The sequence below is a fragment of the Carassius auratus genome, chromosome 26 (assembly GCF_003368295.1).
Source record: "Carassius auratus strain Wakin chromosome 26, ASM336829v1, whole genome shotgun sequence".
NCBI lineage: Eukaryota > Metazoa > Chordata > Actinopteri > Cypriniformes > Cyprinidae > Carassius > Carassius auratus.
Genome location: NC_039268.1, coordinates 13,107,201 through 13,127,475, shown reverse-complemented (window position 1 = coordinate 13,127,475; position 20,275 = coordinate 13,107,201). Strand labels below are relative to the sequence as shown.

General features: G+C 42.6%; 1 protein-coding gene across 5 annotated transcripts in view; it reads left to right on the top strand.

Moving 5' to 3' along the window:
* The window catches only part of gpm6ba (glycoprotein M6Ba), a 76,883-nt gene that overhangs the window by 49,015 nt on the left and 7,593 nt on the right, over positions 1–20,275 (top strand). For all 5 annotated transcript variants that reach the window (XM_026204302.1, XM_026204307.1, XM_026204306.1 and 2 more), the window contains 2 exons: positions 12,916–13,102; positions 13,541–13,697. In XM_026204302.1, coding sequence (XP_026060087.1) covers positions 12,916–13,102; positions 13,541–13,697 — 344 coding nt within the window. The remainder of the gene's footprint in view (positions 1–12,915; positions 13,103–13,540; positions 13,698–20,275) is intronic.

Below are 20,275 nucleotides of genomic sequence, written 5' to 3'. Positions count from 1 at the left end.
GGCCAGTGCAAGCCAGTGCTTTAAAGGTGCGGGACGGGGCAAATAGCCTGGACCTGTAACATTGAAGCCAAAATTGCGCTGTGTTTACAGCATCAGGTCAGAAGCTCTGCTGCGCTTCACTAAAAACCGCCCTTTACACAACTCTCAGGAACAACGTCATGCAACACCATCATTTCACCAACAAAGAGAAGTTATCAGAAAACAAATCAGAAATAAGTCACTGAAACTAGCACGATCACAAAACAAACACGATAAAATCATCCGTTTGTTTGCATGCTTTGTTAAATATTTAAATCCAGAAGAATCAATGTTTTACTAAAATAAGCTATACATTGATCATAATGAATTAATTTATCAGGATTGAAGCGTTATGAACATAGCCTGCTTATTCAGTCGATTCTGTTTCCGTTTATTTGTAAGTACAGTAGCCCATATATCACATTTTTAAAAGTTTCTACACTATATTTTTATGAAATCTCCCAAACAAAAACCATTATTATATTTTTATGACATTGGCTACACTGAGCTAACCTCTCAAGACGATATTTATAACTAAATAAATACATGATTGTGATAGCGATTAAGAATCTGAAAACTGATTTCTTCAAGTGGTCGCATTTACCATGTTTACTATGATAACGTTAATGCCTAGCGTGCATAGTTTTTTGCATCGCTTATAAATATTTCGGCCTTGTATAGCCTAGTGATCCACATCAGATCAAGTTATTTCAAGCACTCGCTGCTGACTGAAAGTGAGTTTTGAGCTCAACTTATTTTAAAAAGTTTTTAATGCTGTTGTTATAGCTGTTAGCTTTATGAAATGATCCGTGGCACTGATGCTTTCCAGATGCTGAGAAACTCCGCCTTTGTTCAGAACCACTCCCCTAGTCCCAGCTGGCCCACTTTAGCTCAAGGTTTTCTTTAGGCCAAACAACCCGGGGGGTTGAGCCCAAGGAAGCACTAACGAGGCATGATCAAGCCCCGGAAGTGACAGTGGAAACTTGACTGGCCCTGGCACGCCCTGGCATGCACTAGCACGCCCGCTTTTGGCCCGACAGTGAAAACGTGGCTAATGAAAAAAGGAAGAAAGTTGTATGAAGGCTTGAAAGAAAACAAAGCAGGTGAAATTACATAAATATAATATCAAAATATTATCAAATTAGATAAAAGACACTTAACCAATAGTCCATAAACAGTCCATGAAGTAGATTATAGTATTATATTTGTAAAATAAAACTACAACAAAACTAAATTGTACAAGTTAAATCATGTATTAATTTCTTTAAAAGTAACATTTGCAGTTTAAAACATTTTAACAGCAATGATGACAGCTTGTGATCATAATGATTACAATATAAGGATAATATCTGACAATTTTGCATGTCAATCTAAAACTGGCATCATGTACAGTCTTTGCAAGACAGCATTTGTTGTCCACAGGCCATTTAACACCACACTAACAGACGCAGACCAACGCAGATGGTCACCAGTTTGTAGTACATAACTTCTCCAACACCCGAAATACACAGATTCAAATTGTTCAATCGGCAAAAATATAACAGACACCAACAGGGTAACACACTGATCCTAAAAAACCCAGTGAACATGTCTGTTTCTGTTTGTTTGCATCTGTCGTTGATGCTCTTTAGAACATAGCTGAACATATTACTGAATTACAGCACAGAAAGTTACAATTACTTTTTAAATCATTCTTTATCCTTCATCACAACATGGGTATCATCTTAAATATCTTAAATAACACTTTTTTGGACATTCATGTGCTCAAAACTCGTAAATGCAACTTTTTAAACAGTACACTGCAAAAAGTTAACTTAAAATTAAATATACAAAAAGTTAAACAAATATAAAGTAGTTTTAGTGGTATATATTAATGTATTAACATTGTTTCAGTAATATTACATAATATAGTTAATTTAAAATCAGTTGATTTAAACTAAACCATTTTCATGTTACAATTTTTTATGCTTGAAATGTAAAAGCTGGCAATATTTGTAACCTCTTGCTCAATGTTATTCAAGCCATAAATTGATAATGTCTTTGGTGCTTGGTAAGATAGATAAAGCATAATTCAGTCTAAAGCTCTTTAATGATGTGAGTGAATATACAGGCGTGCAGTATATAGTCTTTGCACAGGCGAATATGGGACATTTTGCCAGTGGCAAACATTAAAGAGAAATGTATAATGAGCCATAAGGGCAGAGAGAGATGGCAGGGCTCCAACAGCTTGAGCAGATCGGCTGTGTCTCTACCAAAACTGACACTGTGTCAGTGTTTCTCTCGCTTGAGAGAGAATTCTTCTCAGAATGCACAGAAAATTGGCCTACAAATGAATATGTCACTCCAAAAAAGGAATGGCCTGTAGCAGAAATATGCACACGACCATTTAAATATTCACCAGTCCTTAAATAAAGATGTTTGGATTCTTGTTCTATTTTTTTCACACAATCTGTTGTTAATTAATAAGATTGGAAGGTCAAGGCTTACCCACAAAAGCTTAAATATAAAATTTACAGTTGGACGATTTTAGTGCTGTTTGAAGTGCAATTGAATCTTGGAAAGCACTCTTTAAAACAGTTCAAAGCATTGACTCTACCTGTGTGACTTTGTAGGTTAATGAATGCAAATAGAATCTTTTTATATATTCCACATTTAGCAGAAGAGGAGACGAAGTGGGAGGGGATGACCCTGGTGAGGACTGCCATACAGAGAAAATTTTGTCCTCTCCCTCATGTCATTCCAATGATTTCGATTTTTTTTTTTTTTTTTTGTATGCTTTTTTTTTCTTCTGTGGAACACAAAACTACACTAAACTTTACATAAACCGCAAAAAAGTGGTGACCTGCAATGATTACTAGAGATACCTCTTCATAATTTAACCCATATAAAGTAGTTTTATATAAATTAATGTGTTTAAGTTACCCTACCCTACACTACACTACTAAATCATATATTTGACTTAAAACCAGTTAATTGAGATGCTACCATTTTTTTGTAAAATGAAAGTCGGTGGGGTTGTAGCTTTTGACAAATCACATTTATTTCTATAGCACAGTATACAATAAAGATTGTTCAAAAGCAGCTTCACAGTAATAAGCAGAATCAATGATGTAAACTTCATCAAATTAGACAATTCAAATTCTTTTGTAAACCAGCACCACAGAAGACAATAGTGTCACTATTCAGCTCAGTATTTATTGAGTTCAGTTCAATAACTGGGTCAAGTTCAACTACAGATGACAGAAGCATCATTTTTCAGCGTTGCTTCGATTGCATTCAATAACAGTGTCAATGTTGCAAAATTCAATTTTGAAACAAAGATGATCAGACAAAACAGTTAAAACATTGAATGTTTGCCGATGTAAGAAAATCAGGATTGGAACAACAATGATTTTTGAATGAACTATCACAATAAATGTAAAGATTGATAATAGACCAAAGCTTGCAGAACCAATATCTCTGTCCTTCAAGTGATCACAGTTCAGGTCAGGTTTACACTTCCACACGCACACACTCTCCCCTGGGCTAGTGTATGAGTGGGAAGCATGTAGAAACCGTGGCATTGCGGAGACAGTCAGATGTGGGTGCACTCAACTGGGTCGTGGGCAGAACGCTGCCATGGCAACCACTTTTCACCAGCCCCCGGGCCAAAAAAAATCAGCGTTCATTCTTTCTTTCCTGTCTTCCATCTCTCCGTTTCTCTCACTCTCTGTTTCATTTGAGAAAACCTCGCTAAACTCTCTGGCAGAGGATCTACTGTACTGTTGTGAAAAGAGCTCGTGAGGGGAACACTCTGATTGCTTGTCACTGCAGAGCATCTCTCAGAGGAGCAAAAACCATTCAGAAGCCCTTTAGAAAGTCTGCAACTACATAAACATGTTTTGCAGTGCATATGGCCTTTTCTTTTATTTGGAATCAATACTTTGCAGCTTTATCTTTTATTGCAAATCTCATTTGCATTTTGGAAAAAGCGTTTAAAATGTAAAAGGGTTATTTTCCCTAATGTAGTATTTCATGTGTTTGTGTGCTTAAAAAATATATATTTTTTTGTTTTGTAATAATTTATTGATTTATTATTGGACCATCATGTAGAGCCATCCTCAGTTTTAACAGCTGTTGCTGCCTTCTAGCTACATGTATAAATTCATATAACAAATCACAGTTATAGCAGCTGCATCTGGCAGTGGCCGCTGAGGTGGGGGTGGACGAAAGCAATTCCAAACCATTACCCATCTAGGTCTGTTCAACTCCTAAAACTCCTGCCTGCCTTTCTCGCTCTCCATCAAAACACACTGATTCACTGACATCACATAATCTGACCCGACTTACCAAATGCAGCAATACCAAATGCTAAATGAACATTGGTGCTCACTTTTAGGTAATTCAGTGTTAGATGTGAAGCAGAGATTAAAACTGACCCTCATTCATTCTGGACCAGGAACTGTTAACTGTTAGAGCCTCAGATCAATCGGTGTCTTTACTGGTTTTCTTGTTAGTCCCAAGAGGCTGATGTCCCTGTGTTTTACAAGATTTTGAACTTGAACTTTTTTTTTTTTTCAGTTTTTCTAAAAGCAAATAACACCACTATAGATTTATTTTTATTTTTTCAATAGTACTTTGGCTTGACTGAAAAAAAAAAATTATAACATCTAAATTAACTGGTCTTATTTAGGTCAGAAATATGATTTAATATCACAGAATCAACCTAAATACATTAATCTATGTTAATTTTATTGGACTTTATACTGTTTGGCTTTATATGCCACTCTATATGGGTTAAATCATAGAAATATCATAGAAATATAGTTTTTTTTATATAACAATAAACATTAAGACCATCTATAGATCTCTTTATTTAGCCTAAAGTAAGTAAACTAAATTAAACATTGAAAAAAAAGTTTTATAATTAGTCTTAAATAGTCTTATAGCTATTTAATTGTTTATGGTGAAATTAAGTTGTAAAAAGGCACAAATTTATTATATTGACCTACTTTAAGTAACATTTTGGATTATGTCTAAAGAAAATGTTTTGATTAGGTATGATAAGTCTGTATTATAAATAATATTTTTGCATGATATGAATGTTTATGTCTTCAGGAAAATAAATATTATTGATTAATATAATTTAATGAAGGTACCTCAAATCCTCTTATGGTACAGTGGACATGTTGAAGTAGTGAAACTAAAAATATTGTAAAAAAAAAAAAAAAAAAAAAAATATATATATATATATATATATATATATATATATATATATATATATATATATATATATATATATATATTGTGCTAAACTTTATGAGTTCTATTTGCAGTTGTAAAATGAGGGAGACAGTTGAGTGTAGAGACGGAGACGGATGACCCGTGTAATCTTTGCATTCTAAATTCAACACTAATGAATAGCTCATTGATTTCCTTTATGGCTGCAAAGAGAGCTGCCCTGTTTTGCCTGTCTATGGCCCATTAAAGCTCTTAAACACTGTTGATAAATGGAGAAAGGTTCAGGCACTGTCACAGATGCCATTGGAGGTCCTAAACAGGCACCAGGAAGCTCTGAGGTAGAGCACTTTTTATCCTAATAAATTCTGAAGTCAAAATATGCTCTAACTTTTCATAATTGTACTCAGTTTTGTCAGCACCACTAAGCTTCACTGTAACCCAGCATGTATCTACAGTGTTAGGCAGCATCACAGCACCTCTGGTTTAACCTCATTAGCCCACTAACATTAATGAGATAGATTTATTACGCAACAGGGACACACAGCTGCTTCTGTCAGAGCTTCATCTCCTCTTTCAGAGCTCCCTGAAAAACTCATTTCCGATTTTCAGACTAACTTCTTTCTGCAGGGCTGCCTGGTTTTAGTTGAGGTACATTTGATGACAATGTACAAATCACTACAGAGTAATTGTGTGTGTGTGTGTGTGTGATCAAACTTTAGTTTTAGGACAGACCAGTGCTCAGTATTAATTAACTGTTAAATATGTTAGTGATGTGCATGCTTAATAGTGGTCACTAAACTAAAGTGTTACAATACTTTACTGAGGAATAAAATGGTCAATGTACATACATTTTTATAAAACTGGAGGGCAATTTAAGAATATTAGCTTACCTTTTTACATCAATTTTATAGAAATAATATTTTAGGGTGTACACTCTAAAAACTTAAAAAGGTTACAAATAAATTACATTTGAGAATGGTCAGTGATTCAGAAATGTATTCTGATTATTTCATCTTTTAAAAAAAGGAAAATATAGGATAATATAAACTATTTTGGAGTGATAAAGGGGAAATTTTGGCAGTTAAAATAGCAAATAGCAACATGATGCTTCAGTCATTTCTCATGTTATTTTATTAAAAAAAATTCCCAAATCCCAAAGATTTTCACACGGCTGCAATTATGAGGTGTTAAGGAGACCAATTGCACAGGGTTGCCATGGAAACACCAGTGGCACACGCAAGAGTGTGCAATTTTATGCTCTTCTTTTTTCCTCTTTGTGTGTGTGTGTGTGTTTGAAGCTATTTTTAACAAGCATTATATAAGCACTCTGTGTCACAAGCAGCATGTATCTCCTAATGCTCTATTGTCTCTGTTCTTCAGGTTTGCCTGACCTATGACTAACACTACTGGCTGAATTAAGCACTTCACTCATGGAAATGAGTTTGCATGAGCATTGAGAATAATAATAAATGTGGCTGGTTGAAGAATATCACGTGTTCAGATATCTGGTTGATGTGTAACACAGCCCATTCTCAGGAAACGGTGCCATTTATTTTTGTCTGTATACTAAAATTCTGTTCATTTTGAAAAAGTAGTTTTTGTACTTTTAACATTTTTTGATTATCTACCTTTTGACAAAATATTCATTATTGAACTATTCCTTTAAAGAGTAGAAATGTGACCGACAACCTAATACTATTAAAGAAAGTGATAGACAATTTATGCATTTTCAGAGATTACATTGCAAACATAATCAAAAGCAAAATTGAAGTGTAGTTCAATATTTTTAATTTTATAATAGTGATGAATGTTATGCCGTATGTCACATCATGTATAATTATTAGGAATTACAATTAAATAGTTTTAATTTATAAAATAAATTTACTTTACATTACACAAAGTTCAATCTATACAATTTATTTTTTTCTTTATTACAAAATCAGCTGTAAATTAAGTGAACACACACATGAAATGAGTGGCATCATTATAAGAATAAAACTGGGGAAGAAAAACCTCAATACATTTTTCCCTGTCTTAACCTGCCATGTTTCATTTCCAAGCTTACCTGCTGTAGCCATATCTTCTTTTACAACCTCTCCTGATCTAACTATTCACAGCACACATTAAATACAATTTCAAATTGCTTTCAGATAACGGCTGTAATCATGCTCTTCATGTTGAGAAACCATTTTACCTCTTTAAATGGTTTATTATGAAGTGAGCAGCAGCTGTTGTAAGATGTATAATTGTGACAGTGCGGAACAGATGCTTTTGCATATTCAGAGAACTTCTGCTCACTGTAAAAATGAATTAGCATCACTAATGTGAGTGTGTGATAGGAGGGTCAGAGGGCCCACTGATGTCAGAAATGACCCTTATGGTGTACTCTTCCATTAGCATGACTTTCTAAAGACCCTTATTCAGTCAAAACCCTCCTAACTCCAAAATATGTACAGTTTGAAAGCAATAACAGTAAGGTGATGCAAAGTATAAAACTTTTTTTCTGTTTTCTTACATGCAGTTTGTTCTCTTATGCAAACATTCATCTTGCTCTGATTACATAAGAGGCCTATTATGCTCTAAAAATATGCATAAAGATTCAGCACAAGAGCTGTAAACACATAGTACACTTGCAAAACATTTTTTTACATCTTGTGTATTAATCTGGTATAGTATTATACGTATTGTAAATAATTCTAGACAAATAAATAATTTAACTGCCACTGCACTGCCACAGTGCTTTTTTATGGGTAATAAAATGTAGTTCCTCAGGCAGACACTCAACACACTTTTTCTGTGTACCATAGATGTCTTAAGATCATAAGTTGCAGTCTATCTATAATGCATTATTCATGCATGTGGGGGAGTTGGTGTTGTTTAATGTCTTTGGAAGAAGATTAATATGCAGAGAACAAAATGAATCAGCAGTGACGTTACAGCACGCATACAGAATATTTCTCACTCTTCAGAAGGCATGGACAAAGAATAAAATTAGGATGTTCACATTTGAAAAGAGAAGTGCATAAGTGAGAACAGAACTATATTTTGATTTGAGTGACCTCAGTGACCATAGGCAGAACAGACATGGACAGAGCATTACATACAAATAAGTGGCAGTAACAGATACAATAAAGGTAGACAGTGTTAAGAGTTGTAAGTAGTCATAAGTAGTATTGAGGTACCTATATAAGATTATTGGGGTAGAGCAGTAAAAGGTTTATGAAAGCTATTAGAAATCAGAACAATATCCCACACAAATATGTATGTTTTTGTATGTGATGTATTTTTGGACATGTATACATTTTTGAACATTAATGTCATTTATATGTATATCCATCCATAAATATAAAAGACAGACATTGCCAGGGCCCCGTGCTGACCTCAGTCCAGGTTACTGTTGTGGGCCCTGGTTGATCCTCTTCTATTGATCTCTGTACTCTGTAACTCCATCTCTTCACAGCACTTCCTCTTTGACCTAGATAACTTATGATATGAGCTGTTATTCATATATAACTGCTTTCCAGGCCTTGGGAGAGTTCAATTTGGAAAATCTTTGTTCAGTGATGAATATGCATAACATAATAACGTCAATATGCATAATAAGAAAAATGAACTGTGTATATGTCTAATAAACTTTGTAAGGGAAACAGGTCAATTTAGCTTAAAGGGAATCATTTAAGATTTTAAAGGGAATTTGAACAGAATCACTGTTTCACGGCTGATCACTGAGACGCCCTGCGATTCACTGAACGAGCCGTTTAACATCAAATCTGCGCTGGATATTAATATCCAAAGTATAGTGAAAACACTATCAATTAGCACAGTAACAAGATTGGCAGTTTAAGACATTAACTTGTAAGCACAAAATACAAGATTCTTCTCTCTTCAATATGAATAAGGCTTTATTAGATAATTCTAAGACATATAAACTAATGTAACACATAAACGCATGCACTCACACATTCACACAAGTTGCAGGAAGTTCGAAAGTTAGGGAAAGATGAGTTTAAGAGAATGGAAATATGGAATCCCAAGTTTACAGAAATACGTGAAATTGCATAGACATGAACAACCATCAATAACTTAATTAACACTCGCACTGAGTTCCTCAATGGGGTTAAAATTATATTAGATACACCAGTACAAATGTCTGAGGGTACATTGCCTTGGTTTCTGATGTCCCTGATTGGCTGGAAGTTCAGTAGCCGCTGAAGTGACATCTTGGGAAGCCCTGGTTGGGCGTTGGCTCAAGATGGAGTTGTGTGCTGGTTGAAGTTGAACGGGCAGTCGAGGTCAGACGTCAGAGACTCGACGTTACAAAACTTAACTCAGAACACGAAACTCTCAAACGGAAAAGAAAAGAAGTAAAGTTTGACGAGACTAGGTTGTGTTTCTTCTCATCGTGGCTAAGTAGCAGCAGGCGTGCAGGCTGAAGCACGCTGGAACCGCGCTCAAAGAACAGTGATGACAAACAGCATGGCTAAAAGCTAAAGCTAAGAAGCAAAGCTAAAATCTAAAAGCAGGCTTGACTGATAGCAAAAGCAGAGCTAAAACTAAAAGCAGACATGACTAATAGCAGAAGCATAGCTAAAGACTAAAAGCTAGAGACTAAAAGCAAGATTTTAGGGTGTCCTAAGTATTTAAACTGGCCTGTTGGCCACACCTCAAATGTTGTCTTGACCAATCAGATATTGTCTTGGCTCGGGTGTATCATAAATCTTACCAAGCATGTGGTCCGAATTTTTCCGCTCTTGCAGGGTCTAATTTTGGACATGATTCCTATAACAAGAATATGATACATTTGACAAATAACTGATTGTTAGGACTATTTCAATCAAGCAGATTCGATTACATAGACACTAGACATGAATATGTATCCTTAAGCTATCCCATAGTTATTAAAAGACATACACAATAAGTGATTATAACATGAAAGTCAAATGTGTGGGTTACACATAAATGAATATGGAGTGAAGCGATGGACTGATATTCATTTATAAGTCTTTTTGAGTTCATTTTGGTCCATATATATTAGGGCTGCACGATATTGGGAAAAATTTACATTGCGATATTTTATTTTTTTGCGATAGTATATATTGCGATATGAATATTTTTTTCTTACAAACAAAAATGGGGTGAGCACACTTAAATTCTCATTTTAAATGATTTAAACATCGACACCATCGTGTCAATTGATTAATATGCGCGAGGGAGAGCGAGCAAGACGTTGTTGACAATGTTGTTTGAAGACATTGAGCTTGCGGCCAGGGCTTGCTCTTTTTCTCAGGCAGGTGACAGGTGCAATATTTGAAAATCAATAATTATTATTTTATATATTATTATTTTTTAAATTACATTTATATCTGAATATATGTCAACCTATAGACTTTCAAACATCTAAGTGCCATGAATTAATATGTATCTGTGTACAAAATGACATATAAACATATTTTCCTATTCTATTTTGTCTGGAAACGCTTCCAGCATGCTTGCGTGTCACGTGAAAAATAGGCGTCGGTTCTATTTCTAGCATGCAAGCATTTTCCGCGCGTCTCACGCAGCCAGTCTTCAAGCTCTAACCTGTTCACATGGGAGCCGAATTAAAAACGGACACGCCACGCAGCTGAGATGCTTGCGCCACGCATCTAGTGTGTCACCGGCCGCTCGCTTGCGCTCTCTCTCTCTCTCTCGTGCGCGCTTTCTGGCCCATACAGTTAATGAATAACGGATCAACTACGACAGCCTACATCGCACATCCTGCGATGTGACTATCGTGGATTCGTACATCGCGATATCAATGCTTAAACAACACATCGTGCAGCCCTAATATATATGTAGAAAAGACTTTTCTTCGCCAATCTTTGCCATTCTCTTGACAAAGATTTCTGTGGAGACCAGAGGTTCAAAGCCCCCTCCCCCTTAGGAATTTCAGTCTGTTCTACTAGGTGGGGGGGAAGTCAAAGGCTCTTGTGTAGTACTCTCATGGGTTTACACGTGATGTCCGGCGTTGCTTATCAATTACAAACAACAAATTTGACATCTCTTCTCCGAATTGAAATTGTTAATAATTGTTCTAGTGGTGTTAATGTTGAAAGCTGTTCTGTGAAAGCGTTGGTTGGTTGGTAGGTTATCTTGCTTGGGACTTGTGGCACAGAATGTTTTATGACTTCCTGTTGCCTTACTGAGGAATTAATCTCGTGTTTCAGCCACAGCCCTGATCAACTCTTTAATTTGTCTGGTTCAAGTCATTTCTGCTACAACTGTATATTCTGAACATAGCCTTGTGTGTTCTTCACATGATCATGCATTTTTTGTTGAGGGAGAACTGTTGGCAACTGAATGACAGATCCGCCTTTCTGAAATACGTAATTTTTTACAAAGCTCATCATTCTGAAAAGCGAGGTGTGCTCTGATTGGTCAGCCATCCTTGCATTGTGATTGGATGAATACCTCAAAGGTGCGATGGCAATGTTACACCCTTCACCATACTGTGATGGCAACAGCCCCTCCCGGCACGACGAGACAAAACCAATAAAACCCATTACAAACAAGGCATTTGTTGCATCAAGTGGGGAACTAATGAAAGTGAAAGTGACGTGACATTCAGCCAAGTATGGTGACCCATACTCAGAATTTGTGCTCTGCATTTAACACATCCGAAGTGCACACACAGAGCAGTGAACACACACACACACTGTGAACACACACCCGGAGCAATGGGCAGCCATTTATGCTGCGGCGCCCGGGGAGCAGTTGGGGGTTCGGTGCCTTGCTCAAGGGCACCTACGTCGTGGTATTGAAGGTGGAGATAGAATTGTACATGCACTCCCCCCACCCACAATTCCTTCCAGCCCGAGACTCGAACTCACAACCTTTCGATTGGGAGTCCGACTCTCTAAACATTAGGCCACGATAACTAATTATTACTAATTACTAGTAATTACTAGTAATTACTAATTACTAATTATAATGAATTATACTGTCTTTTTATGCATTGCATTGCATATTGCACATGTAAACATAAAACCCATGTCTGCATTTGTGATCAGAGAAACAACGAACAACAAGTGCTACTCTACACTGCTCAAAACTGCTCAAAACTTGCATTTGAATTGTCAGTGGCAAATTCTTTAAATATCAAAACGTACTTACAGGCTGTGAGTCTGAAGTGCCACACTGTCCTTGCAAATTCGGAATTTCCTCACTTTATAGAAACAGCCGTTGTGTACAGCATTCCCAGGATCAAGAAACAGTCCTCTGTAAAAAAAAGATTGTTAAAAGTGAACCTGATCATTGAACATTCAAAAAAGAGAAATGTATTGTTATTGGCTTTAGTCTCACCACGTCAAATGACATGAGTGTGATGGCTTGTCATGGATGGCCAGCTGATTTCATCTGACATTATTGTGTTACAGTGAGGTGTCAAGACACCAAATACTCAACCTCTCCTCTCGAAACATCAAAGGCAAAGTTGATAAAGTGATAAAACATTATCTGTCTGAAGTAGTTTATGTGACCTTAATAACCCTAAAGAATGATATGTCTTACACTCAACATGTTCAGTGTTTAAATACAATATTCTAAATGTTGGGATTAATAAGCACAGCATTAAAAAAAATATCAAAGTTGCTGTAGTGAATTTTGACAAACATGAAGTATCTCTTTCTCCCCCTACAGGCTGCTTCGAGTGTTGCATCAAGTGTCTGGGCGGTGTCCCTTATGCATCTTTGGTGGCTACCATCTTGTGCTTTTCGGGTGTTGCTCTGTTCTGCGGCTGTGGGCATGTGGCACTTACGGGCACTGTGACCATGGTGGAAAACCACTTTTCACGTGTCACCTCTGACCATGCTACCCTCACTAATGTGTAAGTGTGTTCATATAGACAGCTAAAAAAAGCACCATATACCATAAATACTAACTTCCCAGTGATGTTCGTTTATTTTATTTTGGAAGGCAAAAAAGCTCATTTTGAAGTTATCTTTTTTTTTTTACCTGTTTGCACTCATGTCTATGACATGTTCAAGGGTGACTACATGCTGAGTAATGACCTCAGTGACCTCTTCCTGTGTACATCTTTACTATCAGTGGCCCTAATCAAATCTGCCAAGAGTACATCTGCATCCCCCACATAAAAGTAAAATCAATCACAATCTAGAACAATGTCCTTTGAACAGATGATACCAACTCTGAAAAAATGTGATCTTAATTAAGCTATGACTGTACTTTGGTATCATTTCATCTTAACTGATATCTTTTCAAGTGTTCACATTCATTACAGTTAAATTTTTTCTTTGTTATACAGGGTTCAGATTTTGCAGTACATCATCTATGGAATCGCCTGTTTCTTCTTCCTGTATGGCATCATCCTGTTGGCTGAAGGCTTTTACACCACCAGTGCTGTCAAAGAGATGCACAGCGAATTCAAGACCACTGTGTGTGGACGCTGCATCAGTGCCATGGTGAGGCCAGTGCGCACATACAAGCATGGACATACAAATAAAAACCCAGTCTCAATGGAAAAACATTCTTCTACCTATGTTTCTGCAAAACTCAAAAAATTTACCGACACATACATTTCAATTAAAGTTTCCAGCTAGAGGCAGTAAAACACCAAAAACGTCCCTAGGTTACGTATGTAACCCTAGTTCCTCGAGGGAACGAGACGCTGCGTCAAGCGCTTTTGGGAAATGCCTTTGGCAAGAACAACTCTGAATATCGTGTGCAATCAGTTCAATGGAAGAGCGTGACGTCACGGACGGGGTGACGTAGCGACCAGGAAGCTATAAAGGCACGTGCCACGCAGCTGGCAGGGCCGACAGGGGTGCTGGGAGTATGGCTCTGCGACGCAGCATCTCGTTCTCGGGAACTCGAGCTGCATCGAGCGTTTTTGGGGAACGATGTGCCAACACTGCCAGACTACCAAACCCCTGCCTAGTGTGTATCCGAAGAGCACAGCTAAGGCGAGAGGACAGAAGAGCCAGGAGTGGCTCGCATATCGACATTGTAAAATCTGGTGAATGTAGAGGGCGTGGACCACCCCGCAGCGTTGCAGATGTCCAAGAGGGACACACCTGCTAGAAAGTCCTTAGAGGCAGCCATACTCCGAGTATAGTGAGCCTTGGCTCCCAAAGGAAGGGGAAGACCAGATGACTCATAGGAGACGTTGATAGCCTTGACTATCCAACGACTAAGGGTCTGCTTAGAGGCAGGGGAACCCTTTTTAGGAGGACCGTAGCAAACAAGCAATTGGTCAGATTTTGGTCAGGGAACTTTAGGAACATAACCCGCTCGAGGGTATAAGAATGCTTTGGCCATACCAGGGGCAAAGTCTAGATAGTTAGGGGCCACCGAGAGGGCCTGAAGATCTCCAACTCTCTTTAGAGAAGTAATAGCCAGTAATAGGGCAGTCTTAAGTGTCAGATGGCTGTCTGAGATGTCTTGAATTGTTTCGAATGGAGCTTTGCAGGGAGCCTCTAACACCACAACCAAGTCCCACGGGGGGATATGGGACCGTACTGGAGGTCTCAGCCTCAGTGTACCTCGGAGGAAACGTGTAACTAGGGGGTGTCTACCCAGTGACTGATCATTGAAAGGGACGTGGTAAGCAGCTATGGCCGCCATGTACACCTTTAAGGTGGAGTGGGTTAACCCCGCAGAGAGCCTAGCTTGTAAAAACTCCAGAACTGTACCAACTGGGCAGTTAACAGGGTCAAGGTGGCGATCTCTGCACCATGAAGTGAAGAGTTTCCACTTCAGGGCGTACAGTTTCCTCGTAGAGGGAGCTCTGGATTGGAGTAGGGTCTCAACAACCTCGGTTGAGAGACCAGCTGCTAACAGTTGTGCCCCCTCAGGGGCCACACCCACAGCTTCCACAACTCCGGGTGAGGGTGAATTATTTTGCCCTGCGCCTGAGAGAGTAGATCTGTCCTGATCGGAATCTCCCATGGAGAGCCGTCGAGGAGAGAGATCAGATCTGCAAACCATACTCGGCCCAGCCAGAACGGGGCTACTAACAACAGACTGACCCCGTCCCGGCGTACTCTCGCCAGAACTCCGGGAGCAGAGCGATGGGGGGAAAGGCATACAGACGAAGCCTCGGCCAAGTCTGTGCCATGGCATCTAGTCCCAGTGGAGCTGGGTGAACTAGAGAGAACCAGAGGGGACATTGCGATGTCTCTCGAGTCGCTAAGAGGTCCACCTGAGCTTTGCCAAAAATCTGCCATATCTGCTTCACCACCTTGGGGTGAAGCATCCACTCCCCGGGCCTCGGCCCCTGTCTCGACAGCATGTCTGCTCCCACATTCAATCTCCCAGGAATATATACTGCTCTTAATGAGATGAGTTTGCCCTGGGACCACAGGAGGGTCTGGTATACCAGCTTGTATTAAGGGGCGTGAACGCAGACCCCCCTGGTGATTGATATAAGAGACTACCGCTGTGTTGTCGGTGCACACTAACACATGACAGCCTCTCAGGTCTGGGAGGAAATATTTAAATGCTCGATATACTGCTAGCATTTCTAGACAATTGATGTGCCATGTCAGATGGCGACCACTCCACAGGCCGCGGGCAGGGTGGCCACTCATGACCGCATCCCAACCGGTGAGGGACGCGTCTGTCGCTAGCATTACACGGCGACCAAGAGCTCCCAATCGTCGATATAATTTAGAATGCGGATGCCCTGCATACGGAGGGGTACCAGAGCCACATCTACACATTTCGTGAATGTGCGGGGTGAGGGTGCAAGGCCGAAGGGAAGTACTCGATATTGATAAGCTTTGCCCCCGAAAGCGAACCTCAGAAACTTCCTGTGTTGTGGAAAGATGGATATGTGGAAGTATGCATCTTTGAGATCTATTGTGACAAACCAGTCCTCGGATCTGATTTGGGCTACAACCCGTTTGACAGTGAGCATTTTGAACTTCAGTGACATTACTGAGAGGTTTAATTGACGTAAGTCTAAGATCGGACGCAACCCCCTATCCTTCTTTGGAACTATGAAATACCGGCTGTAAAAACCACTGCGATGTCCTCCTTCCTTAATAGGGTATTCACTTCTTGTTCCATAACCAGAGCCTGCTGGGGCCGACAACTGTCGGTGTAACCCCGTTGAATCTCGGCGGTGGACGGCCGAACTGAATACAATAGCCTCTTTCTACTGTGTGCAGGACCCATTGAGATACATTTGGCAGTAGTTTCCACGCTGCTAGATAATGTACTAAGGGAATCAGTCTCTCGAGATTATCCTCGAGGTCACTGGGATTCTGGCGTCAGGACCTCTTCGTCGAGGACTTCCTAGCTTCGATAACAGTGCGAAGATCAGATTTTAATCTAGAAGCCCCCGACTTAGAGCTTAGACCCTCAGTCCCGGCATGGGGGAGCACGAGTGGCGACGCTCTGTTTTTGAGCCTCACGGTATGAGGAGCCCGCTAGTGGTGTGAGTATCTCCCGTCCAGATAACCCACAAGAGCGACGAGGGAGGAAACTCTGGAACACCGCCGCCTGCTTGCGTGCCTCCTGGAACCTGTCGACGACAGTATTGACTGTGTCGCCCAACAGGCCCGAGGCTTGGAGCGGGGCGTCCAGGAGGCAGAACCTGTCACAATCTTTTATTTGGGACAGGTTCAGCCATAAATGCCTCTCCGCGGCCACTAAGGCTGCCATAGACCGCCCAATCGCGCGAGCGGTCTCTTTGGTGGCGCGGAGGGAGAGATCAGCGGTCCGTCTAAGTTCTGCAATATCGTCGGACTTGATCCCCTCTCCCTCGTCTATATCTCTCAGCAGGTCGGCCTGATATGCTTGGAGGACGGCCATAGTGTGAAGGCACGCCCCCGTCTGACCTGCTGCCACATACCCCTTGCCCATTAATGCTGATGTAGTCCTTAGCGGTTTTGTGGGCAAGGCCGGAGCCTTCAGAGACGACGCCGAACCGGGTGACAGATAGCTCGCAAGCGTCTGTTCGACCCGGGGTATCGCTCTGTACCCTCGCTCATCGAGCCCCGTAACATTTCCATAATATTGAGAATCGGGGCCGAAGAGACGGGTTGAATAGGGGTGTTTCCACGACCTCGCCATTTCTTCATGGAGGTCAGGAAAAAAGGGAAGGCTCCGGGCTGGAGGTGGCTTCCTGGGCCTCAGATACCGCTTATCTAATTTACTTCTCAGCGGTTCATGTTTTTTCTCTGGGGGCCATTCTATGTTTAACTTCTAGACAGCGCGAGTTACCACCTCCAGCAGCTCCTCATACTGGGGCGAAAGGGGTGGCGAATCCCTACCAACTGTCTCCACATCCACCTCATCGGATGAAGGAGTGTCGACCCCTTGCCCTGGGGGAAAGAAACCGACGAGCGTGCTTCCGATCCCAGGGTTTGGGCGCCGGATCTAGCAGATGAGGAAAGAGATAAGGACTGGCCCGTCTCCATTCCCTCCGCCAGATCCACCTGCGAACCCCATGAATGGAGGAACACACAGTTTATAGCGCGATTTGGATTCGCCCTTCACGTGTCTCGTCTTTGCTTTAGACTTTGGCATTTTAGTCTACTGATACTGGACAGACAACAGTAAATAAGACTTTATAGCTTCCTGGTCGCTATGTTACCCCGTCCGTTACGTCACGTTCTTCCATTGAACTGATTGCACACGATATTCAGAGTTGTTCTTGCCAAAGGCGTTCCCCAAAAGCGCGCGACGCAGCTCGAGTTCCCGAAGAGGAACTTTTTTTTTCATATGGGCTCAAATTGATAAGCAATATTGATGACGCCATTGTTTACATTACAACACTGGAGCATATGCTACTGAGGTAAGTGTCACGGTTGGGTTAAGGGAAAAACACAAGGAAAGGGTAAGATCCAATAGCAGGTAAGGTTTATTGCACAAACAGGTTAAATACAAAATAAAACTGTCTTGAGAGACAAACCAAACAAAAAGGGAACCGGATGAAACGGGGAACTCGGAAGAACGAGAAGGTAGAGGAAGTCTGGGGGAACGAGAGCATGAGACACATAGGGTAAGGACTCCATAAAGACGACAGAGAAAGACAGCTCTATATAGGGAGACTAATGACTAAGGATAGTCAACACCTGTGCGATTTAATTGGAGTGCAATTACTGTGACGACATGACCAGACAAGCGGAATTAAAGTGCCTATGGTGAAGTGCCTAAGGAGAAGTGCACTCACTAGGGGACACCCAGGAAACAGAGACTGATAGCGTGACATTACCCCCTCCCCTACGGAGCAGCTACCAGATGCTCCACCTGAAACCCCGGAAAACCCAACAGAAAAAGAGGTAGGAGGGAGGTGAAGCGGAGGCGGACTAGGGGGAGGGACGGAGGGTCAGAAAACAGAGACAAACAACCAGGTGGAATGGAGAGACAGAGACAAAGACAGGACAACCAGGTAAAATGGAAGAAAAGAGACGGAAACAACCAGACGTGATGGAAAGGTAGAGACAGGAAGGTGTAACACAAAACAAGGAGTCCAGGAGGGTGGTGGACCGGCGGAAGGAAAGAGGGGAGGGACGGAGGGCCAGGTCCAACTGAGGAAAATAGAAAAAACAAAAAACAAATGAAAACAAAAACATTGGTAAGTGGAGGACATTAGGTGATGCCCACCCGGGCGGAACAGAGGGCCATCACCCCCATGTGGTCAAAGCAGAAGCCCCCCCAGGGCGGAGCGGAAGGCCACCACCTCCACGTGGTCGCGGCCGAAGTCCCCCAGGGCGGAGCGGATGACCACCACGTCCTCTTGGTCACCGCCGGAGTCCCCCAGGGCGGAGCGGATGACCACCACGTCCTCATGGTCACCGTCGGAGTCCCCCAGGGCGAAGTGGTCTCGGGCACTGCATCGGGAACGGCCTCCGGCACCGCATCGGGAAAGGTTTCGGGCCCCGCCTCGGCCTCCGGAAAAGCATCGGACACCGCCTCGGCCTTGGGCACCGCCTCGGCCTCCGGAACAGCATCGGGCACCGCCTCGGGCACCGCCTCGGGCACCGCCTCGGCATCGGCCTCTGGAACGGCCTCGGGCACCGCCTCGGCATCGGCCTCTGGAACGGCATCGGGCACCGCATCGGCCTCTGGAACAGCATCGGGCACCGCGTCGGCCTCTGGAACGGCATCGGGCACCGCCTCGGCATCGGGCACCGCCTCGGCATCGGCCTCTGGAACAGCCTCGGGCACCGCCTCGGGCACCGCCTCGGGAACAGCATCGGCCTCTGGAACAGCATCGGGCTCCGCCTCGGCATCGGGCACCGCATCGGCCTCTGGAACAGCATCGGGCACCGCCTCGGCATCGGGCACCGCATCGGCCTCTGGAACAGCATCGGGCACCGCCTCGGCATCGGGCACCGCATCGGCCTCTGGAACAGCATCGGGCACCGCCTCGGCATCGGGCACCGCCTCGGCATCGGGCACCGCCTCGGGAACTGCATCGGCATCGGGAACAGCCTCGGGCATCGCCTCGGGAACTGCATCGGGAACAGCATCGGCAACAGCCTCTGGAACAGCATCGGGCTCCACCTCAGCATTGGGCACCGCCTCGGGAACTGCATCGGCATCGGGAACAGCATCGGGCTCCGCCTCGGCATCGGGCACCGCCTCGGGAACTGCATAAGCATCGGAAACAGCATCGGGCACCGCCTCGGCATCGGGCACCGCCTCGGCATCGGGCACCGCATCGGCATCGGGCACCGCCTCGGGAACTGCATCGGCATTGGGAACGGCATCGGGCACCGCCTCGGCATCGGGAACAGCCTCGGCATCGGGAACAGCCTCGGGCTCCGCCTCGGGAACTGCATCAGGAACAGCATCGGCCTCGGGAACAGCATCGGGCTCCGCCTCGGCATCGGGCACCGCATCGGCATCGGGCACCGCCTCGGCATCGGGCACCGCCTCGGGAACTGCATCGGCATCGGGAACAGCATCGGGCTCCGCCTCGGCATCGGGCACCGCCTCGGCATCGGGCACCGCCTCGGCATCGGGCACCGCCTCGGCATCGGGCACCGCCTCGGCATCGGGCACCGCCTCGGCATCGGGCACCGCC